This window comes from Sturnira hondurensis, unplaced genomic scaffold, assembly GCF_014824575.4.
Source record: "Sturnira hondurensis isolate 20B ecotype Veracruz unplaced genomic scaffold, ASM1482457v3 Scaffold0017436, whole genome shotgun sequence".
Lineage (NCBI taxonomy): Eukaryota > Metazoa > Chordata > Mammalia > Chiroptera > Phyllostomidae > Sturnira > Sturnira hondurensis.
Window position 1 is genome coordinate 9464526 of NW_028090067.1, and position 27755 is coordinate 9492280.

The 27755-nt window shown below is 46.4% G+C and overlaps 1 protein-coding gene across 2 annotated transcripts in view; it reads right to left on the reverse strand.

Moving 5' to 3' along the window:
- The window catches only part of PAH (phenylalanine hydroxylase), a 48420-nt gene extending 21274 nt beyond the window's left edge, over positions 1–27146 (reverse strand). The window contains exons 1-4 of one of the 2 annotated variants that reach the window (XR_005069760.1): positions 26969–27146; positions 19885–19992; positions 12700–12883; positions 1214–1302 (exon numbers count right to left, since the gene is read on the reverse strand). Coding sequence is in view for 1 of the 2 variants with exons in the window: in XM_037068505.1 (XP_036924400.1) it covers positions 1214–1302; positions 12700–12883; positions 19885–19992; positions 26969–27028 (441 nt within the window). In the remaining variant the exon portion in view is untranslated. The remainder of the gene's footprint in view (positions 1–1213; positions 1303–12699; positions 12884–19884; positions 19993–26968) is intronic. The other variant, XM_037068505.1, reaches the window with a different exon arrangement.
- Between the last annotated feature and the right edge of the window lie 609 nt (positions 27147–27755).

Below are 27755 nucleotides of genomic sequence, written 5' to 3' on the forward strand. Positions count from 1 at the left end.
CATGACCCTGAGGGGCCAGGGAGCCAAAGATGTGGGCTGGGTCTGTCAGGATAAATTAATTCCAGAGTTTTAAGATCAGCACGCAGACCTGCCTCTCCTCCCACACCCTCGGATGACAGGAGTGCAGCCAACGGAAGGGACGAGGTCAGGCCAGGGGACTGGAGGTTGGTGAGAGCAGAAGGGACAAAGACGGGCTGATCCCAGGACGGGGTCAGAGGCAACCAGACAGCTTTTCAGAGAAACGGCGTCTTTGGAGGTGCTTTGTTCCCAGGCTCCAGGGGCCCAGGACAGAGGTGTCCAAGGGGCTTGTCCACAACACACTCAACAGTGAGGACCCACCCACGATGTGAAGAAAGAAAAACAGACACTGGACGACATGCAGACACTTCTGTTAGAGTCCTATTAAACCCTGCAACCAAAAGTAGCCTTAAGTCATTTAAAGGTCTATTAAGGAAGGCATTTTCCTGGGTGAACAGGAAGGACAGTCACCCCAGTGGTGACACGCCTCACCTACAGGGGCCATCAGAACGGGCTTCCCACCCGGGCTGGGCTGCAGTTGCCAGGGCCCTCGGCCCCGGAGGAAAGGCGGGTAAAATCTCCCCACGCTGGCCCCCTATCCAGAAACCACGGAAGGACCCACTTCCCTGTCCCAGGACACACGACACAGTCTGAGCTCTCCCTCCGGGGCCTCAGGCCAGTTTCCTTCGGACCCTCACACCCAGCAGCCACTCTGGGCGCCCCGGGGTGCTTTCGGCCTCCGAGCCTCGTACATGCAGTTCCCTCGCACTGGAAGGCCTCGTTTTCCCTGTTTGACCAGCATCTTCCACTCAGTTTCCAAGATCCTGTCCCCAGGTGACCACTCCCCACCTCCCAGGGCACCCGGCAGAGCCATTAGAACAGCTTACTGTCTCCAGGGCATTTGGACTTTAGGCTCTGGCACTGGAGGAAGTCAGAGAAACGAAGATGGCTTGCACATGTGTGCATTGGGGGGTGCACGCTCCCACACCTGTGTTGTCCAGAAACAATAGTTTCTGGAGGGTAACCCACGGTCGCTCCGACGACAGTGACCATACAGTGATGACGTCACCATGTCGTTAAGCAGGCCCCGGGCCAGTGACTGCTGCGCCAGGACGCCCTGCGCTAAAGGGGGTGCTGGGAGTCGGTGGGGGTGGGGGGAGCCGAAAGAATAGCCAGGGCACGGCCCTGCACTCACCGGGTGGTCTGCGTCCAGTTCCGCTCCGTAGCTGAGAATCTGGTTGGCAAATCGGTCTAGGTCCTGAATGGTTCTCGGGAACCAGGGCACTGCAACACGCAGAGGGCAGAGTCCTGAGCAGCGGGTTAGCAGGTCGGCAGGGCGCGGCGGGCGGAGACCCACCGCGGGCGGAGGCGCGTCGTCAGCCCTAACTAGTCAACGGTGGGGAAAGTTAAGGAGCCAGGTAATCACCAAATTGCCCATGCACACATGAAAGCCCATTTTCCTGGAAAACTAATTTTATTTTTAGTTCAGCTTTGTTGAGGTGTAACTGACAACGTTGTAAGATATTTAAAATGTCCGTGATTGTGACTGGATAGCCACAAACATCGTGAAAGGCTTTCCACCCCCCGCCTCCCCCCCCCCCCGCCCGCCATCATGTGCTAATTCACACATCTGTCATCTCACACACATCTCTCTTTTGGGAGTGGGGAGGGGTAAGAACATTTAAGTTCCACTCTCTGAGCTCCTTTCAATTATACAACGCAGGGTTCCTAACTATACTCACCACGTTGTACGTTACATCCTCAAACCCTACTCACCTATAACTGAAAGGCTGTGCCGTGCCACCTTCTCCGTTCCCCCCTCCCCCAGCCCCTGGCAACTACTTATCTACTCTCTATCTCTATGGGTTTAGTTTTTTCAGGGTCCATACATAAGTGATACCACGCAGTATTTGTCTGTCTCTGGCTTTATTTCACTTAGCACCTTGGAAACTAATTTTAAAACACATTCACACACATATTCTCTTTCCTGGAGATTTTCTCTGAATTATCCAAAAACTCATCTCCCTCTTACCTATCAGGGGAGAGTGGAGTCATTTTTCTGTTTTTTTTAGCAGCAAAATATTACAGGTAACCCCAGAATATACATCAGATAAAAACCAGAGCTTGTTTCATTGTCGGCAAGGATGAACCCACGTGACCCCCTCCTCCTACCATGTGTCTCCCCACAAAGGCCCCCAGGCATCCTGGTAGAATCTTGTGATTCCAAAACCAACTTGAAAGCCACTGGTGACGTGAGTGGAGTCAGGTAGCAGGTGCCTGGAAGATCCCAAAGAACCAGTGGACTTGGGAGCTTTTGAAGCAGCGCAGCAAGGGACAAGATGGGGTCTGCGGTGTGTGGCCTACAGATATGGGGCCCCCATAGAGAGGGCCCCTGCGGGGGAGAGCAGGGGGTGGCCTCCAAATGCCTGTGGCCTACAAGAAAGAAGACACCTTGCGGGGGGGGGGGGAATTGTCCCAGGAATGAACAGAGACTAAAACATTTTGGACTCCCAAATGGGGCAGGGGCCTGGAGTGCACTGTAGTTCCAGGTGCATAGAAGGAGGAAAGGAGGGAAGGAGAAAAGAAAAAAGGAAGAAAGGAAGGAAGAGGGGGGAGGAAGGAAGTCTGGTCATGTTAACATGTAAGGCATTAATAACTAACCACCATGCCCAGCGTCCGCTCTGGTTTAGTTGCCATGTCTGAAGTATCCCCCAAATTAGGAAAGTACTAAGAATCTGCTTACACAGATGAGAAACTGAGGCTCCGAACGCCTAAATGACTTTTCAGATCACACAGGAAGTAAGAAAGGGGTATTCAGAAAATACCGGAGAGCAAAAGTAGACATGGGGGTGGGTGGGCATGTGACGTGAGCTCACGGCACCCCTTGTCTTCTGGGAAAAAAAGATTTAGGGGGAAAGATGCTGAACCAGGTGTGGCTTCAAATCCAGGCTCCTTGTCCTCTCCGTGCCTCAGTTCTCAAGGGGAAAACGGGAATAATAGCAACAACAATAGGAAGAATAGCAAACATTGTTGNAAATACCGGAGAGCAAAAGTAGACATGGGGGTGGGTGGGCATGTGACGTGAGCTCACGGCACCCCTTGTCTTCTGGGAAAAAAAGATTTAGGGGGAAAGATGCTGAACCAGGTGTGGCTTCGAATCCAGGCTCCTTGTCCTCTCCGTGCCTCAGTTCTCAAGGGGAAAACGGGAATAATAGCAACAACAATAGGAAGAATAGCAAACATTGTTGGAGGCCTTACCATGTGTCTGGCACTATGCTTAGCACTTTAGGTGGAATGTCTCTTTAAATATGTGAATTGCTGTGAGGAATAAATGAAGCTTTAGAAAAAGGGCACAGCCCAGTGTCTGGCCCATAAAAGGTATCTTTCTGTCACTAAGCAGGTTATTTCTGATTCTGGCTCAAAGGCTCAGGTGGGGCAGGAAAGAACATGTGTGCCATCTAGTGGCCATATTTGGGAAATGTCATCTATGATCTAGACGGGAGCACCAGGCAAGAACCAGCCACCGAAAAAAGATGGTTACATTGACGGCATTAATAAAGGTTCATTTTTTAATAATAAGAAAATAAAAGTTCATTTAGAACCTTGTTTCCATAGGTCTGAGGTGCTAAGCTCTTTACTGTCTATGTGAGTAATAAAAGCTAATACTGAGTGCTGTTCTAAGTATTCTACCTCTGAGGTGGGTACTTTTGGTCTCCCCATATTACAAATGAAGAAACTAAGGCACAGAGAGGTTGAGCGGCAAACCCGCGCACACACTGCCAGAACACAGCAGAGTCAGGGTTCTAATGCAGGCCTGGCTGACTCTGCTCTCAGGTGTTGATTGAGAATCGGTCCCACCACTTTCCTGATGTGCAGAACACCTGAGTCTGGGGGGCTGGCCCTGGGGGCTGACTGCCTGGCTGTCTCTGCAGCTTCCCGCCTGGAGGTTTCCGTGCCCCTGAAGCCCAGCCCACTTCTCCGGACAGGCTCCCTATGATACCAGGAACAGGAACAGACGTGGTGGTGGTAGGTCAGGCTATCGCTTGTATCACATGCACCGTGAGCTGCATGCCAGGCATGGTCCCTAACCGTTCCATGCACTGCGTCGCCCAGTCCACACAGCAGCTTCATGCTGGAGGTGATATTATTATCACCACTTTACAGATGGACTGAGTGACAGAGAGCGTCGTCTCGTCACAGCCTCCTGGGGGGCCAGCTGCCAGCAGACTCTGCCCCACACTCTGCTCACCGAGCCTGGAACCTGGCTTCCCACTGCATCACCTGAACTTCCACCCATGCTTTTCTTTCTTCTCAAGTCCAGCAAGATTAACAGGCTTTCTGATCTCAGGCCTCAGTTTACTTCCATAAAATGTGGGATGTTGGATTCACTTGTTGCTGCAATCCCTCTGGGCTTTCATATTCTGAGACCTGCGGAATGCCTGTGAAAGGCTGAGCCTGGCCAAGACACATGAAAATATAGTTCCAGTTCAATCAGTGTGTCAACCTCACTTGTTTCTGACAGTATAGTCACTACATTTCTTCGATTTCCAAACTTCATTGCCTCTACCATATTCCGTTCTCCTCTCACAGAAGAAATAGGGTTCTCACTCCACAGATGGAAGATGGGCACGTTGGCTGTTTCCCAACCGAACGCCAGAGGGCAGCAGAAGCAGCATATTTTTCAGCTCTGGTTTCCTTTTTTTTTTGTTTTTGGTTTGGTTTGGTTTGGTTTTTGTCTTGCAAAGGAAAACCATTAGTTGGGTGACATGACTTAGTTCAGACTCTGGGTGGGAAAAAGAAAAACTGGGGAACTTGAGAAGTTTTCAAGGACGCATAGGATTCAAATGTTGGCAAAGCTTGAGAGTGTAGCCCGTGTATCATCTGGGTAGAAAGAGGCCCCAAGCCAGGCCTAATGATTAAGAAGAGTTCACCAGCTGTCACTCTGGGGAACAGAGACAAGGCTTAAGGAAATGAGACCCAGGAGAGGAAGGTTCTGGGTGTTAGGAACACAGTCTGGAGGGCCTGACATGCCTCACTTTCTGAGGAAGAGACCCACCGGGGCAGGGCCGTACACCAAGCAGCGTGGGGCCACCAAATGCTCAGGGAGAAGGCTGCAGAGGACCCTGGCAGAGTGAGGACCAAGCCTTTCTGTGTGCCCCTCTGCTTTATGCTGCTTGACGGGTGTGCACATGCTGCCTGGAAGCCAGCAGGTCTGTGTGCACGTTTTCCCTCTCCCACCCCAAACTGCGTGACTCTGAGCACGTACTTGATGCCTGAGCCTCTGGCTTCTCATCTGCGAAATGGGTGAGGCAGCCAATACCTCACTGGCCTCCTGGGCTGGGGCGAGAAGCAACCAACATGCAGGCCAATCTGTGTCGTCAGTACACTTGAACCACCCACGCCCGTGCACACAAACACAGACACCTGTCTAGGTAAGTAAGGTCACACAGGCCACTGGTGGCAGGACTGGAGTTCACACCTGTGTCCCCCTCCTCTATGACTGGGATCTCCCAAGTTTCCCAGCCACCAAAAATGACAGGTACATTTTTAAGGTATATTTTTTGAAGCGCTTACAGTGCACCCGATCCTGTACTGAGCACTTTTTACTTTCACTGGCTGCTTTAATTCTCAAAGAAATCCTAGGCAGTGCTATTATTATTTCTGCTTCACTGATAAGCCAACTGAGGCTCAGAGAGAGGAAAGGATTTGCTCAAGATCGTGAGGCTTGACGCACTGGGCTTAGAACTCCGCGGCGCGGGCACTCACCCGCTCTGCTGGGCCGGCTTAGAATAAGGGAGGATGTGTGGGGGTCCTGGGTTTGAGGTTCCTGCTCTCCCGCCAGCAGAGGGGAAGGAGGGAGCAAACTGAACGAGGAGTCTACAGGCTCTTGAGAATAACCCCTAGGACAGCCCTGGGTCTTCCCGCCCTTCACGCCAGGCCTCCCTGGATTTAGGGGTAGTGACTGTCTGGTATCTGAGTCCTCAGCTCCTCACACACACCTTTGCATTTTCTCCTCTTTAGTGAAGGTCACAGGCCTCTCTCCCCACTGAGTCTCACTCACAATGCTGGGAACCCAGTGACCCAGGCCTCTGTTTTGAAAAGTTAAATCAGATTAGTTCATTAATGACCTTTGCAAATACCTCGGTGGTGGGCTGGCCTCCGTGAGCCCCTCCGTGGCCTCAAGGGCTGCCAGGCTCAGTGGTTAATGAATGACTCGGGACAGCGTGGTGATACAGAGGCCCTCTGTAAAGCCAGAGGCTCCCCGGGGGTGGGGCAGATCGTTAATGAATATTGATTTGGCTCCAAGGGAAGCAAGGGGGGGGCGGGGAGCTGGCTTTGGACACCCACGTTGTGGTCTCATTAGGTCAGAGGTCAACAGCTCAGCTCAGACCAAGGGGCTGCTGGCTTGGGAGTGCTCCTGAGCAAAAGGGCCCCACAGGCCTGGCTGGAGCCTGCTTCCAGGCCAGCGGGTCAGAGCAGGCCTCTTAAATTTATAGCAGTTCAAGGTGCAGGCTGAGTCCCATCTCACCCTTTCCCTCCACCAGCCTCTCAGCAGCCCCAGGGTTTAGTCGAAGAGGCACCCAGGCTTGCCCCAGACTTCTGCCTCCAGCCTGTCTCCGGGAGAGCAATAAATTCTCCATTTCTCTGGCCCAAAATAGAAGGATGCTCTCACCCCCTCCTCCCAGGCTCCTGGGTGTCTCTCCTCTGAGGCTATGGCCTCCAGCCCCCAAGAAAAGCAGTCCCTGTACTCATCCCATCTCTCCCTGTGAGGGAAAGGATGGCGTGCCAACATCCTGAAAGCTGAAGGCTTTGGGTGGTTTTATTTTCCTCTTTTAAGGAGCATCTATTTTCTTTCTAGAGAAGAGATGCTCTTCAGGAAAGTCTCAGCATGATGCAGGCCGACGATGCCCAGCTTTCCCCACCCCCTCCCAGAGGGCCAGGCCAGGTGGGTTCGGCTCCTGCTCCCATCGCTGGCTGGCATGACAGGCAAAGCGTTTGCTCTCAGTCTGCCCACATGTTAAAATGAGAATGCAAAGCAGGAGAATAAAGGGGATCCAGCCACGAAGCCCAGAGTAAAAATGTATTGAAGTAAATGAACGGAATAAGTAAATGCATACGAATGAAATGATGAATACAATTTTTAATAAACCTGAAGGTCATTTATTCCAATCACCAATCTAAACTGGGACTGTGCTCCCAATGCCCTTTTAAAAAATGTCACTGTGTTAGAAACATGTTTACACCAAATTCTGGGCTCTGAGCACTCACTTTGCACTGAGGTCTAATGCCTGCCACTTACAGCTGGACTTGTGGTCACCCTCCACCGGGTCAATAAGAAGACATGGAAAGCCCCTTCCAGAGAATGCCCATCTCCCTCCAGGAGCCCTTCCCTGGCCCTGCTGGCTTCAGAGGGCCCAGGCCAGGCCTAAGGATTAAGAGAAGGGCTTCACCAGCTGTCACCTTGAAGATCAGGGACAAGGCTTAAGGAAATGAGACCCAGGAGAGGCAAGTTCTGGGTGCTGGGGGAGATGGGGCCTATTGAGATGAAAGTCCCAACCCCAGATGCCAGCACCTCGGACAAGCATCCAGGTCGACTGCAGGAGGCAGCCTGGAAACATTCGGATCCGCAGCTCCTGCAGGCCAGGGGCCATGGGCACCTACGGCCCTGAGAGGCACGCAGGGGGCCAAGTCAAGTGCCCGGGGGGAGTTCTGGAGCTGAGGAGGCAAAGGGAGGAAGGGACACAGACAGAGGAGCAGAGGAAAAGAGAGAGAAGAAAGGGGGGCCCGGGGGGTGGGAATGGAGACAACCCCAAACGTCTGGAACCCCCCTGGTAGCCTTAAGCAGCTTCTCTGTCAAGATTCTCATCATCTCTTTGGGAGTCAAGACAGCTTTATCACCCTTCTCTCTCAACGATACGCATGCACACACACGGGTGTCATTTTGCCCAAAATTCAGAGTCTTTTCAGCTTCCTCCAAGGAACCCTGTCCTTCCGCTCCCAACAAGGGATCTGAAACTTGAGCCTTGCCATGGTTCTGCTCCTCAGGGCAGCAACACTGCAGCCGAAAAGAGAAAACTCCGGAGGGCTGGGAGCGGGGAGGCAGGCCAGAGAGGGAAGAAACGAGTATAGTGATGTTGCTTTCTTTTCTCACAGTGATTTTTCCCCTTAAACTGTGGGTTCATGAATTGACCCAAATAAAAAAGACAAATAAAATCCTAGTTGCCCCGAGGCTAGATAGATAAGTAGACAGACAGACAGACAGACAGACAGATAGATAAAAAGAGCCCTTCTGCCTCTATAAAGCAATCTGGATTCCCTCTGCTTCCACATCAGGACCATTATAATCAGCACCATTTGAACAAAATGCACTAAATGCTTCTGGAAAATGACTCCCAACCGATCATTTTCTCCAAAGGTGATAACCCTGTACGTCTGTCTAGCCGAGCTATTTGGTCCGTCTGTTCCTCTTGGCTGCAGTCTGTCTCCATACAGGAATTTTCCGCCCCCCTCCCAATGCAGTGTCCTGCAGAAGACTCAAAGGGGAAGGTAAAGGGATTAGGCGATGGATCGATGGCAGATATTAATGCTCTTTTATGTTGGGTTGAAGAAGGATTTGAGGTCATCAGGAGAGAGCGTAGCAGGAGAATAGACCTCAAGTATTCAAAAGACTCTCTGGATTAAAATCCTATTAAACTCACACCGCTTTCTCCAGGAGGCATTTTAGCAGGTTGGGGTTTATTTTTAACTTGTCACTGTAATTAACCTTCCCTTAAGCTGCCTTGGGTGGGGAATTTTTTTAGCAATGAAGAAACCGAAAAGTTTCATTTTCTATCACTCGCATGGCCCTTTGAATGGTTTAAAAACTAGAGTGACAAGTGGTTTAGCCTAATTGACTTGAGGGGCTCAGCTCTCCCACTCCAACCTGCTGTCAGACTTGCCCCTGAGAGCTGAGACCCTCCCCAGAAAGGGAATTTTGTGGAGTGAAAAGAATCAAAGGTTCAGATCCTCCGCAATGCCTTCCTTCCTCTGGTCATCCTCCCACTGAGCTCTACAGAAAGAGCAACTCAGCAACAGTGAGTGTTTACCCCCAAAAGAGCTGTCTCTGGGCCCTGACATCTTCACAAAATCCACCCAGATGCCCAAAGGGCCCGTCTTTCTCCGCTCGTGCAAAGCTGTGTTGTTTCCGCATCACCCACATCCCTCGCAGCCGTTCTGTTACGGCCAGAAACAGAGGTCAGAGGAGAGGAGAGCCAAGGTCAGAAACCGTGTCAGGTTGGGGCAGCCAGGATGGGGTAGTGACTGAGCACCCGTACTAATAAGGGCCCCCAAACGCGTATTTTAAATGGTTAGTCTTAGAAGTTTTTCCTCCATCAGGTAGAATGTTCACTCAACTTCAAATCTCAAAGCCCTGCCATTTTGAGCCCAGCCAGGGAATCGAACCTGTGCTACGTTCAGCCCAACACTGATGACGTGATTCCCCTGCGTGAAAACATTGGGTGTTTTTTTTTCACTTCTTTAAAAATTGTGTTTTATTTCTAGGGAGGGAGGGAGAAAGAGAGGGAGAGGAACATTGACCGGGTTGCCTTTTGTAAGCTGGCGTTTCGTGGCTCCTGTGCTCGGGCTGTTATTTATAGCAACTGTGATCACGGTCCCAAGAGAGACATCTATTACGCCCTTGAACGTGCTCTGCACTGTTCCCAATGCTCCGCTGCTATTATTTCATTAATCCCAGGAGACAGAGACACTTGTTACTCCCATGGGATACCCTGGGATATTGTAAAGGTCAGCAATTCGCCCAAAGTTACACTAACTATGGTGTGCCCTGGCTTTAAAGTCTGGGCTCCTAACTATTCTTCCCCAGACCATTAAGAACCTCCTTTCTAAGCCTCCAGTTCAGGCTGCCAGCCCTTCATCTGGTCTACATACATCTTCCCTGGCTCCCCAAGGGGCCATGGGCCTGCCTGTCAATTGCTTTGATTTCCTCCCCCAGGGCCCCAGCTGGCCAGGCCTCCACCTGCTCCAGGCAGAAGCAGAGCTTGGCCCCGGGTCCAGCAGGGCCTTTGTCCTGAGAGCCTGCAGCTCCTGTGGGGAACAGGTGGCCGGAAAAGCAAAAGAAGATGATCATCTGGGAAGCAGCTTGGAAGGTGGAAGGGGGGCAGGCAGACAGGGTTGATCTGAGGAGGAATGCCAAGTGTCTACCCCCAGTGACTTGAGCCCGCGAGTGTGGCTGTATACCCTGGGCAAGAGCAGAGTCCTGGATGGATTTTCTTGTCTGCGAGACGGCCACAGGAGGACGAGGACAGAAAAAGAAGTGAGATCTCCCAGGAAGGCCTTGGAGGTATCTCTTGCTGTTTCAATGGCTTGTGCTAAGAGGTGGGTCTTGCCTTGTTTTAAAGCATCTCTGACTATGAAAACACTACTCTCAGCTATGGAGCCTGAAATGCTCTTGACCTAAAGTCTTTAGTGTTTTTTACAAAAAAAACAAAAACAAACAAACAAAAAAACTCAACCCTTTCATTTTGTAATAAAACAAATTTTAAATTATTTAGGAAAAAACATTTCATCTCAGCAGTGGCTCTCCTAAGTATTCATTCAAACGAGCTGGAAACTCAGGTCCACACAAAGACCTGCATGTGAATGTGTTAGCAGCATTCAAAGTCACCACAATTTGGAAGCAACCAAAATGTCCTTCAACAGGCGAATGGATAAACAAATTGTGGTACATCCATGCCGTGGAACATTATTCAGCACTAAAAGGAAATGAGCTATTGAGTCACAAAAAGACATGGAAGTGAAACAAACCAGTCTAGCCCTGGCTGGTGTGGCTCAGTGGTTGAGTTCTTGCCTTCGAATCAAAAGGTCACCAGTTCAATTCCCAGTCAAGGGCACATGCCTGGGTTGTAGGCCAGGTCCCCAGTAGGGGGCATACAAGAGACAACCACATATTAATGTTTCTCTCCTTCTCTTGCTCTCTCCCTTCCCCTCTCTAAAAAAATAAAATAAAATAAAGACACCAGTCTAAAAAAGCTACATACCCTGATTCCAACAATATGACATTCTGGAAAAGTCAAAATCATGAAGACAGTAAAAATATCAGTGGTTGCCAGAGGGACCAAGTAAGGAAAGAGACATCAATCGGTGGAGCACAGAGCATCGGAGAGGCAGCTGAACCATCTACATGCCGCTGTAACGATGCATACGTGATATTATCCATCATTGTCAATCACCGTGTCCTTACCCGCATTTATCAAAACCAAATGAACCATACAATACAAAGCATGATCTCTAATGCAAACAATGGACTTTAGTTAATTATACCATAACACTATGGCTCACCAATGATAAAGAATGTAGCAGTCTAACGCAGGATGTTAATAACAGGAGAAATTGGGGTGGGGTAGGGGGAGGAGAAGGAGGGCACATAGAAACTCTCTACAGTTTCTGCACAAGTTTTTCTGTAAGCCTGAAACTGCTTTTACAAATAAAGAGTTTATTCAAATAGTTTATCTGAATATACTTTGCACCCTAAAAAAGCTATCCCTTTGTCCCTCTGCATTTTTTTAGGATAATCATAATAGTAACAACAACTACATGCTATCATTTCTCCAATCTAGGCACTGTTTATGTATCTCATTTAACCCTCACAAAAACCCTATGAAAAACAGAAGTCACCTGGCTGGTGTAGCTCAGTGGATTGAGCGCGGGCCTGTGAACCACACGATTGCGGTTCGATTCCCAGTCAGGGCACATGCCTGGGTTGCAGGCTAGTTCCCAGCAGGGGACACATGGGAGGCATCTGTACATTTATATTTCTCTCCCTCTCTCCTTTCCTTCCCCTCTAAAGATAAATAAATAAAATCTTTTTTAAAAATTGAGGTCAGAGCAGTTAAAAGGACTTGTCAGGGGTGTCAAAGTCATTAAGTAGAAGAGGCAGGACTTGAACCGAAGTCTGTTCAACCCCAACCCACTTACAATGCCTGCACTGTACCGCCCCCGTCACTGCCTTACTGTTCAGGGGACATCAACGGGAAGCATGCAGCAGCTCCATGAGGAAACAGAGAGAGCAACTCTCCACAACTCCTTCACTTAATCACTCACTCCCAAATATTTGCTCAGCACTTGCATCCTCCACACGGGGCTGAACTCCTAGGACGTATATATAAAAGACTGCCCTTGCCTATAAGAAACTCACAATGTGGTGGAAGAGACAGGCAGAGAGGTGGACGGTGACAGTGGAAACACTAGGACAAGGGCAGGCGGCCTCCAGCGATGGAGCCGAGGAACTATGAAGGATGTGTGGGCAGCCTCTGGCTGGAGTGGAGATAAGTACAGGATTTGTCTTGAAGTTGTATCTACGTAGATAGCACCCTGGACACCCTAACCGCCCCGCCTCTGGAGGCAGGAAGTCGAGAGCCTGACGACCCAAGAAGGAAAAATACCTAAAAAATCGCAGCGACAGAACTATAACAACTACTAGGAGAAATAGCTATCCCGAGGAAGAAAAAAAAAAAAGCTAACATTTGTTAAACATCTACAATATGCCAGGCACTCATCTGGGTCTCTCACTTACATCTTCTCGCTTAATCCCCCAATGATCTTCCAGGGCGGGTATTATTTTTGCCACTGTTTTGTAAACAGAATGTAGAGTGGCCCGGGTTGCAAAATTGCTTGCCTCCTTACCTGTGTCTTTCTTCTTGTCTCGGGAAAGTTCATGCACCGTGGCACCAATCTCGTGTTTCAAGATCTTGATGATGTTGGCCAGAACAGGCATGCTGCCTTTATCCAGGTTGGTAAAGAATTCATACTCATCTTTCTTCAAAAGTGAAGGTCTTGATTCAATGTGGGTCAGATTTATGCCATTCTCCTAGAAAACAGAATTGGACGTGTGAAGGGGATCGTTATTGGCATTAACACAGACCAAACACGCAAAAACAGAGCAAAACCCACAGCACACGAAATGCAGACAGATGAGAAATAGGATTTTTTAAATTAGAGCAGAAAAAAGTCCTTAAAATTACAGGATTTTTTTTTTTACTTTTTGTTTTTTCCTTCATTTTTATTGTTGACACTATTACAGATGTCCCCAGTATCCCCTCACGCCACTTTGCCCACCTCCACTCTGCTTTCTTTCTCAAATCCCAGTAACAAATGGCAAGAGGTGGGGGTGCAGTTCAAACGCCAGAGAACTTAACCACATGGGGAGCAGCCGAATGCCAGGGCCACGTGTGTAAAATGTTGATCTGGACACTATGTCCAGGACAGAGTATGCCAAAAGTATTTACACAGGAACAAAAAAAATCTTTTCCAAGTGAAACTCCATAGAATCTAAATATTAACATCTCAACAAATAAATCCGTAGAAACAACAGAGTTCTGCTTGAAAAGGGTCCACAGGAGTCAAGCTTACTGGATTTATTTTTTTTTAAGCTTTTTTTTTTAGCTTACTGGATTTAAATCCACGTTCTTAACTATATGGGCGACAAGACCTGCGACAATTTATCTCCATGTTTCTAACCTTTGATTTCCCTGTCTCTAATTTGGTGATGACAGTGACACCTACTTCAGACATTTTGGGGGAACACTGAATGAAATGACACATGTACACTGCCAGGTAGGTGGTAAGTGCTCAGTAAAAATTATTTAACATAATTACTGCTCATATTTTTGCATAATTACTTTTTTATTCAAATATGCAACCAACGTGCACAAAGCATCTACCAGGTACCGATTACTCTTCTGGGTGGTTGGGATGCAACAGTGAACAAAACAAAGATACTTCCCTTTATAAAAGCTCACATTCAAGCTGCAGGGAAATAAACAACAAGCATAAAAGAGAACTAATTTATATATTATTTTATAATGATGGCGGCTGAGGGCGAAGGGGGCAGGCAGTCCTGGGGTGCCGTGTGGGCAGACCGCAGCATTTAACAGGGTGGGCACACGAGGTCTGGTTGAGAAGGACAGAGTTGTGTACTGGCTGCTTTTCCTAAATGCCACAAAAATAATAACCACTCTCTGTGCCTACTCAAACTCAATGCCTTTAGCTGGTGATATTGTAGCTATCCTGGATTTGTCATTAAAAGTCATTTATTTAAATTGGTCCTCAAATTTCGACATGTGGTAAGTCATCTGCTACTCTGTAAGAAAGTCTGTGACTTCATTGGCAGCGCTCTACCCTGTGTTAAAATAACCAAATAACCAGGGTTATCCCAAACATTTAAATAGACAAAATGTACCCTGGAAAAATAATGTGTAACTTGAGTGGCTCAACAATGTTCAAGAACAAAAATTCATCAACTTTGTAGTTCAAGAAGTGTATATATTTTTCCCTCGATGGTTAATGGTACGTGGGTGACGAGAATGTGATAATTACAATATTATGATTAGCATTTCACAGTTTAGAATTATTTTCTGTGATCTTCCCAACAACCATTTGAGAATGTGAAAAGTGATATAAAAAAGTGAAATCAGAGATGGAGGGGATTTGCCAAAATGGTAGGAAACAGGGGCCCAGTGTTTTGCGACTTCGGGGTCATTGTGACGGGGTTGTTACTGGTGGCAGCCGCTGTGGGGAACTCAGTCCTGACTGTGACCCCAGGTTCTCTGCCCGGAGGACATGGGCTAGAGAGAGAGAGAGAGAGGAGGCAAGGCCAGGGACACAGTGGCTGCTCGGACGCTGTTTAAGCAAAGAAAGGTAACTTCTGAAACAAAGCAAAGAATCACCACTTTGGCTCAGAGGAGAGAGAGAGGGCGACTGAGTTCCACCTCAGTTACATCAGATGAAACTTCAAAAAAAGAAGGAACCAGATTTCTGCCTTGTGGAGGCCAGAGAGCACAGCCAGGCCACGAGCCAGGACTAAGCCACACCTCTGGCAAACTCAGTGCTAAGGGAAGAGGGAGGGGCGTGGGGCAGGAGGCAGAAGGGGGAAGAAGGGCTGGAAAGCTGACCGTAGGCTACTGGTTATCACCATCCACACCCCGACCCTGGGAACAGCACTTCTTTTGGGAAAAGCCACAAAACAAGGTATACCCCCAAACTCAGTTTTTATTATTCTAGAGACCTATCTTCCAGGGAAACTTTTTAACCAAAATTTGTAAACTAAATTTCCACTGTAGAGGAATGGTTAGAGAGACTGTAGTATAATCACTCAGTGACGATGACACACCTATGGAAAAGCAACAACACCTTATGTAAAATAAAGTGTCATGGATCGGTGCAAGATACGTCAGCGGAGGCGGTCTCTAGATAATGGGCCTGGAGGTGATTTTGTTTCCTTCTTTCTTTTTTCATTTTTGTCATGGTCCAACTTTTCTAAAACAACATTTATTGCTTTCATGTCATAAAGTGAAAAAATTCACTTTATGTCTTACAGGATTATAATGCAAGCCCTTGAGAAAATGCTTATGATGGATATAGGTGTGTGATAATTAAAACATACTTTAAAAAATATGACCAGGCAATTAATTAATTAATTAATTAATTAAAATAGACTAGAATGAAATGCATCAAAATGAGTTATGACAAGATTATGCATAATTTCTATTCATTTCTCAAAAGTCTTATTATGGTAGCCATATAATGAAAAGAAAAATGTATCTTTTAAATGTGAAAGAAGTTTCTGGCTAAGAGCACACAGCCTAATTCTTTGAACTATTTCTTTCCCATTTGAATCAAGTTGTTAGTAACTAACTGTCTTGTTTGGCATGTAATTTCTGGGTTGAAGTTTTTCCGGCTGATCAATATGGGTACTTAGATAATTTTGGTTGGTAAGCATGGCTTTAGAAATGAACCTCCAAACCTGATTACTATCATAATCACCTTTTAGTACAGCTTAAACACTGTATCTAAAAGAAACCTCCCCTAACTCTGTCTCAAGTATGGGTTAAGGAAGCTCATGGAACCTTGAGCTCTCCTAAGGTTGAGAGGGGCACAGAATGACTCTCTGACTCACCCCAGTCCCCCCGGCACCTATATAGGTCTGAAACCAGTAGACACTTACACAAAATATTAGCTGAATGCATCAATGAGAGAGGATGAGCCCCCTGAATGTCTGCTGAAGGGAAGGCATGGGCCATCTGGGCAGAGGTGCATTGGGTGCAGAAAGTGAATGTGACAAACACAGACAGTGCCTTTTCCATTTGTTTTCAAAAGACCAGTCTACTGTGAACAGGGAGAGTGACGTCTGAAAGCAGCTTTTGTCTCCAAGTGTCTAGCCTTGCACAGCTTCATCGGAGCCTCTGTGTCTCCATCAACTAAGTGATGCAAAAAAGCATACTCATCACTTAAGAGCTCTGTATATCTGCTGACTGTGTGCTCCCTTCCCTGGAGAGTACACAGGAAGGTGACTAGTGGGGAGGGCTGGTGGAGGGAGAGACCTCTGGGGTACAACTTCCCCGAAAAGCCTGCTTGGAGTTCGATAGCCCTTCACTGAACCACTTGCGGTGGAGACTTGCAGGACCCTATATTTTTTAAGAAGGCATGGAACATGAAGTTGTAGAGGCTAAAAACCAAAGCGCTGTGACAACTGTTAAAATAAATGCCTGAAGAACTGGCAGGACAAATTACCGAGGATAGTGGGACATTTGTGAGTTAGCAGGTATGGGGTTTGGTTATATTCCTAATCACGTGGCTTCAGTTCACTACGACATCTGCTTCTTTGCTCCCCCTCCCTCCTCTGTGCAACACAGGCAACCACAGCGCCTCTGTACCTGTTATCAACATCAAACCTGTGGTGCTGCATTCTGATGTGGTCACTGGCTGAGGTCTACAAAGCTACCAGGCCCTTGGGCAAGCAACATCCTCTCTTAATGGGACGATGACTTGGGTGCTACTCACCCAAGGAAAAGAGGGGCTGTCCGGGCTCTGCTGGGAGAAGTCTGCCCTCCCCAGCAGACCTCGCATTTTCTTTGAGGAGCTAAGGTGCCTAGTACATGCGCTAGGTGGATAGAGGCTAAGAAATCTTCCACCACATGGAGTACACACATCAAGAGCTGCTCTTCAGAATTTAAAGGTCATGAGTTTTGTATTAACAAGTATATATCGCAAAAAACATTGCATTCAGAAAAAAAAGTACATGGGGAGTCTTACTGAACACTTACTATGGAAGCACTCTGAGCGTTTTACATGTATGAAATCATTTAATCCTCAGAACTACCCTTTGAAGCAGACGCAGTTGTTATTCCCATTTTACAGACGAGGAACCGATGCACAGAGAAATCAAACAGCTCTCCCAAAGCCACCGCACCGAACTGACTCAGAGAGGCTGCAGGACCGTGTGCACCGCACAGCACCTGTCAACATCCATAAAGCTTCTTTAAGGCCTGGAAGGAAAGACACTAAACCGATAGCAATGTTGCCTTGGCCGGAAAGTTTGCAGGATGACAGGATTGTCAGAAAGGGCTACAGCTGTATCTCATATGGTCTATATGTATTTTAAAGAACAGTATGTCGATGTGTAATTTTGGAAAACATAATCATACTTGAAAAAAAGAAAGTGAATGTGTCAAAGTGCTGACAGGGGATTATCATGGATGGTGGAATTATGGATATCATTTTTCCTGTATTTTGAAGCATTTTTCAATTTGGAAAAAAGAAAGAATACCTGGTAAGGGATCCTCCTCACCCCATAAAAGGGGGGAGGCTGGGGCCAGAATATCTGCACTTTTACACAACCCCAGAGGTGCTCAGATGTGCAGGGACAGCTGTATTTGGCAGAGGGGTGGGGGTTCAGAGAGAGCGGATGGGTTTTGGACCTGAGATCCCAAGTTCAATCCCACCTGCGCCACCCGTTGGCTGTGCGGCTGCCTTACAGAACATCGGTCTCTCCATCCACAAACTGGAGTAATACCGTTTCTACCACGTTGAGTGAGGATTCAATCAAGCACCATCCATGCCTGGCTTATTGCCTGATGTGGTTCCACATCTACTACAATGAGATGTTCCTCACTGCCTTGGCACTTTGAGTAATTATAACGTAACGCTGCATGTCCTAGGCTGGTAAGAAGGGCGGAAGGCAGGCTGGCTTGCATAATGTTCAGGGCAGCTGAAGTACATCTGAACAAAATCAGTACATACTCACACCAACCCTTCCACCAGTCAGCCAGTACATCAACCTCTGTTTTCTTCTCTGTACATGGGTATAATAACGCCACTTACTGACCAGGGCAATGGAGATATTGGAGAATGCGTTAAAAAGTTCGCCTGGGTGGGGAGCACACAATGTAATATACAGATGGTGTATTCTGGAATTGCATACTTGAAACTTATGTAACTTTAGTAACCAATATCACCCCAATAAATGTCATTTTAAAAGGTTTATCTAGAGTGCATACATGCCCAGACACACATACACACACACTCCTTGGGTACATACATTCTACCCAGTCCAGGTAATTAAGTTACCTGTGGTTTAGTTAAGTTGAAAACATCCTATTAATTGACTATTAGTTAATTTATTAACTCTAAATCCAGACCTGGCAAGGGGAAAATGCTACATTGTTACAAAGGAGCATTTTACAGGCATATTATTTCCCTTAAGCAGTCTGCCACTCAGAAGGCACACTCTCTCTCTTCTCCCCTTACAGCTTGCTCTCACTCAGGTGGGCATTTCCCCAACCCTCAACCCCCTTTTTGAATGACCAAGTTTTCTTTTTTTTCAATAAACTACTTTAGATCAATTGTAAATTTACAGAAAAATAGAAAGGACAGTACAGAAAATTCCAATATTCTCTGCACCCAGTTTCCCCTACCGTTAATGTCTTACACTGAGGAACCATTCGTGCATGTTCATAAACCAAATACAACGCTGAATTTGAATTTCTTTGGTTTCTGTCAAATGTCTTTTTCTGCTCTGGGATCCCATGAGGAACACCAGAGCAACTTCGCCGAAGTCGCTCTTCCCTCGCCTGTTCATATTGTCTGCTTTGGAAGTCACTCTATGCCACCTGCACTAAAGCGTAGTGGAGTCCTGCTCTCCTTCTTTGAGTAGAGTAACTACTTAAATGATCTAGAACTCTTCTGAATGGTAGCTTTGGGTCTTCTCCATTTGTTTATGTATTCAGTCACCAGATTTAATTTTTAGTGTGTTTTATCGATTATGCTATTATGGTTATCCTATCCCCCCTTTATTCCCCTCCTCATTGCACCCTCCTTCCCACCCACATTCCCCCCACTTAGTTCGTGTCCATGGGTCGTACATATCAGTTCTTTGGCTTCTGCATTTCCTATACTATTCTTAACCTCCCCCAGTCTATTTTGTACCTACTATTTATGTTTCTTATTCCCTGTACCTTTTCCCCCATTCTCCCTGTTCCCTCTCCCCACTGATAACCCACCAAATGTAATTTTATTAAAAATTCGAGGTAAAAGTGAATTGCTTCAAAAATATTCCTTCTTAAATCCCAGGGCAAAAGAGTAAAACAAAAATCAATTTCCTTTGACTGTATTTAAATTTAATTTTGTTCTTAATTGAACACTTGATATATAAAAATGTGGTTCCACGTATACTACAATGAGATTTTCCTCTGTAGAAAATATAAGATGACTGAGCCAAGGTTGAAAGCACCCTCAGGGCCAGATAGAAATGTGTACATGTACGGCACATAGGTGCTACTCTTAAAAGTAAAAAGTGTTTTGAGGACACTGCTAAGAAGTGATTAATTCAAGAAGAATTTGGTGAAAGATGTCTGAGGCCAGGGCTGGTTTCCTGGGTATGCAACCAGTGATTCCGACGGATCTGACTATGAACACAGCAGCTGAAGTTCGGAGAGAACGAAACACTCACCTGAAGTCATACAGTCGGTTAATGTTAAGAAGAGCCTAAGCTGAGAATCAAGTCTCCCAGGCAGAAACGAATAAAGCCCTTACCTCAAATAAACGCAAGACTTTGGACAGTGCACCAACCTCTTCTTTAAGTGAGAAAATCAGTGATATGTCACCGCTTTGATTGGACTTGTCTTCAACATAGCTTGTTTCCTAGAGGATTAAATACACTTGGTCAGAATGTTCTCCGTGGTTCAGCAGTTCATTCCTGTTAAACCTCCGGGACAGGCCATCATGAACTGTTTTTCCTGGTGAAGCCTGGGGGTACAATGAGCTACATATATTCTACACAGAGGTACATAGCATGGTGGGAAGCGAGTCCGTCAAGGGCAGGGACATTTTCAATAACACTCCTAGGTCAGATTTTGACTTTAGGACCTTCAATTATTCACTGATGTCACCAGTCGCCCTATAGATCCAATACATTTTAATGAGAACCTACCAAGTGCCAGGTAATAGGGGCTCTGAGATCTACATACAAAGATGAAGAAATTCAAAATTTGGCTTAATAGACACACAACAAACCAAACAGCTGGGGAAAAAAAGATCCTCAGAGGTGGTTCAAAAAGTTTCCGAGGAAAACATTGAAAAATACAGGGTGGAAAGTTCTAAAAATAGAACACACGTAAGCTTTCGAGTCTGAGGACGTGGGTTGGGACCCTCCCATATGGGCTACTTGAGGCAAATCATTTAGCTTTCAGAGTTTCCTCATCTGTAAAATCATGCTAACAATAAGCCCTGTCTAAACAGTATTCAGATGATGGAAAAAGAAAAAAATAAAAATAGTTTAAATAGAATATTAAGAGGCGTCTACAAAAATGATGGAAATATTTTAAATATATAAGAATGGCCTCTTGGCCTTTGACATAGACCTCAGGGAAGCACTGACTTGCTTTCGTATACTGGGATCTTGGACATGTAGTTGTAGAAAAATTGTTACAAAATACGTAAAAGTACACAAATAATCCATTGGAAGGTGGATGTCTTAAAACAGGAAAGGATGCCAAGGATCTAGCACTTTCTACACACATGTGACAGCAAATTAAGGTGGGATTAGGGCTGGCATTCCAGGAAGAGTTTGCTGAAATCTTTTGAATTTTTAAAATGCAGTTTTATAATAATATACAAAATTCCACGTGTGCCCACCACTAAATAGCATATACCTAAAACCAGGAAGAAGAAAAGGTGCAGAAATTTACTCTCTTATAAGCAAGATAAAGAACTAGAGGCATGGACGCTACATTATCCCAGTGAGAAGGCCCTGTCGGGTGGGTTCTATCAGTGACTTGGTATAATAATAAGCCTTGCATAAACACTGGTGACCTTCCGGATGAACTTCTTTTAATTCAGAAAATTCCCATTTTCCCAGAACCTCGCCTGAAACAGGTGTGGAGAGAGAACCTAAATTATCAGCTAGTGTGATTAGAAGGAGTTTCAGATGAATGAGAAGAACCGAACTGTTAACTATCTCTATAGGGATCAAGATGTCAGCTTTCTAAAAAAATGTTGAATCCATCATTTATTAAGAGCCTATAACGTTGCAGGCATTATCAATGCTTGATTTAGATGATCTTATCTAATTTTTGTAATAATATGGAACAGTGATTTTCCTCCTGCGTGCTGCAAGAATTTTGAAAACATGCAATACAGGACTATTTGGTCAGGGGCACTGACCAATTCCCCTTAGATTGTCACATTAAAAAAATGACAACCACCAACACAATAGCTACCTGGTGTGAATGAATCAAAATTATACCTATTTTTGTCAAATCTGCACAAAAGGAAAGATATTTTTTTGGTTGCCACAGAATTTTAGTGATTAGTTTATGTGTGCCAGAACATAATAAAGGTTAAAAATTGTTGATTGAGTAGGTAGGTTTGATTAATTTCCAAGCACCTCCTTTTACTGACGACAAAATTAAGGCCTAGAGAAATTAAGTAGTTTACCCATAGTTATAGGGTGAAGCAAGAATAAGAACCAACACTATTTGATCCCAGGATACTGTCTATGAATCGGGACTTTTTGCAGACTCTACCCTGCCTGCTCCCTCTTTTAAGCCCTGCCAAAGATATGCAGATGAGTTTCTGACGTCAGTCTTCTTCTTCCTACCGAGAACACTGAGCCCTTAGTCCTTTCTGGTTTCCTTGAAATGACAAAGAGTTTCCCTGTTCTTAGTTCCCTTGGCAACATTCTCTTATCCCGTTGGCCTCCAAGAAAAGGGTTGGCCCAAAGGCCCGTTTAGTTTTGCCATAAAATAAAAGGCATAGTTTTCACTTTCGCCAATAACTTTATTAATTTGGATATTTTGAGTATGTTGCCTATTTCCTGCATGGTATAAAGCTGATTGTTCTAAATTAATATCTTAATTTGATCACAATTAACTTCAGCTGGTTCATCCAATCATGGCAGAAATCTCCAGTATGAAACTTCACAAACCACTTTTGCCACGTTTGATCAGTCACAGAACCTTCTCTACACACTGCACAAATCTTTTTTTTACATTTTTACCTTTCTCAAAATAATAAAGCATAATACACCAAAAATGTTGCATATTTTCTTCTATCTTCAATATTAAATGGCTGCACAAAAATCCACTAATTTTGATAAGTGTTTTTAAATGGTTCCTGATGTGACATCTGTCACCATACAGTCTAGCAAAATTGTTTCAAATGAAGTTAAAAATGACTAAGGGCTACTAGAGCCATCTTATGGGGAAAATCCAACAGACTTCTTGGCCAACCCAGAAACATATTCCTGGTGCATCCCCACAGTTGGAACCTTTCAATGCGGACATGAATGCTCCACGCTCAAAACTCCATCACCACCCACTTCTCCCTCCTGCGCACACCCAGCCAATCACGGAGTCCAGTCCGATGGAGGAGGCTCTCAGCATCAGCACCTGCTTTGGTTCCTGCCTTCCTGGCACGAATCCAGCTCAGTGATCCAGCCCTAACAGAATTTCGCTCATGTCCTCCCCCAACTCAGAGTTCTTCAGAGGCTTCCCATGGCCAGAAGGACCAAATATCTCCTTCTGATATTCAAGAGTCTCCTGAGGTCCCCAACAAAAAATGCCCCCCTCCACACCAGTGAACTGGTTTCTTCCTTGCTCTTTCAACTCCTCATTGTAGGAAATGCCCCGCACCCCTCTTTCTCTCATTCTTTCGAATGACTCACCCTTCCTCAAAAGCCCTCTGGGGTCTCACTTCTCTCAGAAGCACCCCCTCTTCAGTGTGGGCATTTCTTTGGCTGCTGCTGTCCACGTGGAACTTGATAATAACTGAGTTCACGCAGCTCAAGGCCTCATTTTTCAGATGGAGAAACTATGGTCCGGGGTCACACAGAGAGCGGTCCAGGTGAGGAACGCAGCTCCTAAATATCAGTCATGCTATGCAGCTCCCTCTGCTGTGAACGTATGCCCCTAGTAAGGCCTTGGTTTCTTGCAAAGCAAGGGCTTTTCTCTGGTCTCATTACTAGTTTATTCCATACCACTCTGTCCCTGTGACGGTGCCCTTTTATTCCTCCATTCTCTCCCACGAACTCTCTAAATCCAGGTTTCTCTGTGGGTGTTCCTTGGACCTTTGTTCCAAAATTACCTGGTGATTCCTTGTTTAAATGCAGATTCCTGGGCTGCTCCCAAACCAATCAAATAAGAATATCTGGGGTAGGATCTTAGAATCTGCATTTTCAAAAGCATCCCAGATGATACTTAACCATGGAATATTTTGAAACCACTGACAAAAATACACAGCTTACTTTTTAAAGTCATGACTTTTCTCAAATGTGTCTGCAAACTCACATTTACCCTACGATAAGTCACTACTCTTTGGTGTTAGTAACATGGACAGTAGCACCTGCCACTGCCTGAGTGTCCCACTCCCCGCCAGGAGCCGCACTTGGTACTTTTCACAGTTAATAAACACCGTCACTGGCAGCAACTAGCACTGTTCTAAGAGTTTCCATGTCTTCATGATAGCCCCGTGAAGTGGGTGCGGCAGTATTGCAAATGAGGAAATGGACTCAGCAAGGTTACGTGGACACCCAGCTCATAAGTGGACTTGAACTCAGGTCCAACAACTCCAGGGTCTTTATTCTGTCTGCCAGTGGGAGACTCAACTGGGACTAGAGCTCCTCTTTTCAAAGCCGGAGAGACTCTAAACGAAAGGAAGCTCATGGAAGTTTATGAAATGGTGTGGTCTTGGGTACATACTGACTTCAATTTTACTCTGTTGACCTGGCAGGGACCTTGGGAAAATCTCTTTTAGAATGTGTTTTTATTGGCTCATAATCTATTCCTTATTTCTTTCCAGCGACCACATGAGTTGACTTAGAAACATGGGTGCCTCCAAGGTGAGTAGAGATAGAGAAGAGTAGCTCAGAAACTAAATAAGAAGAAACAGAGCAAGGAGAAAGAACTTTACTACGAACCAGGGTGAGTTATTTTGAACACTGAGCAATACATTTAACAATAGAAATATATTTTGTTTAGCTGTATCTAAGGAATACATTCATTATCTTTGGAAAAGAACACTTTTCCAAACTACAAGTAGTAATATTGTTTAGCAAGAATATTCCAGGGGACATTGCCTTTTCATTTTAGTGGGTTTTTAAAACTTTTTTTATTGATGTTCTACCACAGTAATCTTAGTGTTTTGGGGGGACCACAATAGGAGGTGCTTATTTGCCCGTGTGGTTAAAGACACACATAGCTACAGTGGTAAGAGAACTGAAAACAAGATGCAAACATCCTGCCATAGACACACTATACCATGTTCCAGCATTTATCTACAGGAGAAAGCAGTGAGGTAGAGGATCTTGCAGGGGGTTGCAGTCAGATCTGGTTTTGAACCCGGACTTCGCCACTCACAGTGTGTTTTCTGAGTTCCCCTGATCTTCAGTTCCATTCCCCGCTCTATTTTCCTTCACAGCACTATCTCTACATGAAATTATATGTTCATGTGGTTCTTTTTTGTCTGTCTCCTACAGTAGAATGTAAGTTTCTCCAGGGCAGAAACTCTGCTGTGCCTGGCACACAGTAGGTGCTCAGGAAGTCTTCGTTGGGTGAACAAATGTGTCAACATCTCTTCCAGCACTGTGTGCTTGTTGCATGTGCAGAGCACTTGCCACACCATGTGCCTTTCAGCCTCGTGCCAGAACTATGCCCAGTGTATTCTCCTCATCGGAGCTGGGCATTTTGCAAAGACATAAACCATGTCGCTTTTGCAGACTGTCAGAGCTGGAAGGGATCCTTAAGTTTATTCTAGTTCAATGCCCCCAACCCCCAACAATTTTACAGATCCCAAACGGAGCCTTTCCTCGCCCCAATTAGGTTACTTTCCCAACACATAGCTTAAGTAACCCGAAAATGAGAGCCCAGGTCCTCTGACTTCATGTCCAGCCTCATTCCATAACAAATCTGTCCCAGTCACTGGGCCCAACTCAATGTTTGTCCCTCCAACCAATGTTCCAGACACATATTGTTGGAAAACTAAACTAATTACAGCCAGACATCCCTGGCACTCTCCTATCATCCAGGAACTGTGCTAAGAGCTGTAGAGACATTATTTCACCCAATTCTCGTACTAACACGAGGACATGGATATTTCTATTCCAATTTTTCAAATGAAGAAAGCTGAGGCTCCGTAACGGGAAACACCCTGACTTCCATGCACAGGAGGTACCAGGGCATGCTCTAAACCCTGCTCTTCACCCCTAGTCATCAAGACTGACCATTTGTGGATCCCCACCTGATAACACTTTACACTCTATGGCCCCCTAACCAGATGGCTGCCCCTAACTTCCTCCCATGGTTGTGGGGGTCCTGTGACCAACAATACAGAAACCAGATGAAGACAAAGTCAGGATCTGTCCTGGGATCTGTCTGACCCCCACACGGTCCCTCTTCAATCCCAAGTTCTCCTATCTCCCAAGCATTACATGCCATTTTCAAAGGAAGTCTTCTTCTCAGGACTAAAAAACAAGTCAGTGCAAAGTTCTGCAGTTTCTCTAGTTATACTAAAGTATCAAGCACGCATCCTCTCCAGCCTTCCTGTTCTCTAGTTGGTTCTCACTAAACCTACAGACGACAGGTGCCCACGGAGTGAGTAATGTATCTCCCCGAACAGGGCTTTACTTGAGAACTGGAGAGTCTAGGAGTGCAGTAAGTAAAAAAAAAAAAGGTATTCTGCAATTGTTCACCTCGAAAGAAATGCAACACATCTCAGACAATGGGCCACACCCTGGATATCATCCCCAAATCACATTTAGGGGTCTCCCACATTCCAAGTCCAAGGCTAATTCTCTTTCATTTTCCTTTCTGTTTATTGTCTCCCTTCCCAGGTCTGAGTAAGCCTGACACGTTTTTGATGCCTTGTTTTTCTCCCAAAGGTAACAAGAGAATGCAACTTTTCACAGTGTTGTTATTTCAATACATGGCTGAAAGCATTTTATAAACATCACAGAAAAGCAGATAAAGGAGAACCTCATCTCCCATCCCACATGGTTACAGAACAGCCCCTTCAATGAACAGAAGGGAAAGCCATCAACACAGAGGAAGGGTGACCTGTCCAGAGACACACAGCTAGTTAGGGGCAGCTCTGGAAGCCAGATCCCCAACTTGTAAAGCGATGCTTTTTCCCCTGACATCCACACAGGCCAGAAGTCCACCCTGGGAAACAATTGTTGAGGACCTGGGTTATCTGATGATTCCCCATAAAATTGCNGAAAGCATTTTATAAACATCACAGAAAAGCAGATAAAGGAGAACCTCATCTCCCATCCCACATGGTTACAGAACAGCCCCTTCAATGAACAGAAGGGAAAGCCATCAACACAGAGGAAGGGTGACCTGTCCAGAGACACACAGCTAGTTAGGGGCAGCTCTGGAAGCCAGATCCCCAACTTGTAAAGCGATGCTTTTTCCCCTGACACCCACACAGGCCAGAAGTCCACCCTGGGAAACAATTGTTGAGGACCTGGGTTATCTGATGATTCCCTGTAAAATTGCATCATCTTCAAATGGATTCAGACTTCCCGGTGTGCTTATGGAAGCAGGAAACACCAACATTCCTCGGCCTCCCTTCACAAGGGGGGGGCGGGGGTCAAACTCCCCTCCCTGCACAGCTGGCTCACCTGGCCGAAGTCGGAGTGTTTCCCGGTCAAGCCTCCTCTCTCCAGGACCACAGCAGACATGCTGGCTCCCGCGAGTGAGGCCTCTAGCTCTGGGCTGTCCGTCACAGGCAGGTTCGCCAGCAGCACGTGGTGCTGAGGTTTTTAACCTGAGGTTAGAGCGGGAAGGACGGGTTGCAGAGGTGTCTGATGCCATGCACCGGCCACAGTAACGCCCCCCGTGGGCGTTGTTCTGACGCGGGGAGCTCCGGGTCACCGCCCTGGGGTTAGGAGTCCACACTTGGCTGCTTGCCCTCGCTGGAGGAAGCAGCCCCACCGCCCAGGCGCCGGGCCACCTGTGAGCTGGTGGTTAGAAAGACGGCCTTTCCAAGACCCTCAGAAGCACGGAAGCAGATTTTCTGCATCGGAGTAAACCTGTGACCTCCTGATCAGGATTCCAGTTCCCAGGAACAATCCTTTCTCCGCTCCGCCCCGCCCCCACTCGACGGAAGCAGAGCCAGGATCCCTAATTTAGATTTTTTGCTGTCCCTAGTGTTGACCACTAAGCACACTGCCTTTCTAGACTTTGACTTCAGACATACCAGATGACGCTGTGAACGCTGAGCACAGTTGCTAAAGAGCAAAGGTAAGAAAGAGAGGCCTGGATTGAAATCCAGTCCTGTGTCCTGGAGCTGTTTACCTAACTGCTGGGAGCCCCTGACAGGAGGACAGCAGGGCCCCCCTGCCAGGGTGTTTATAGAATATGAAAACTGTGAATAATAAGGCGATGCATTAAATGTTCACTACGGAT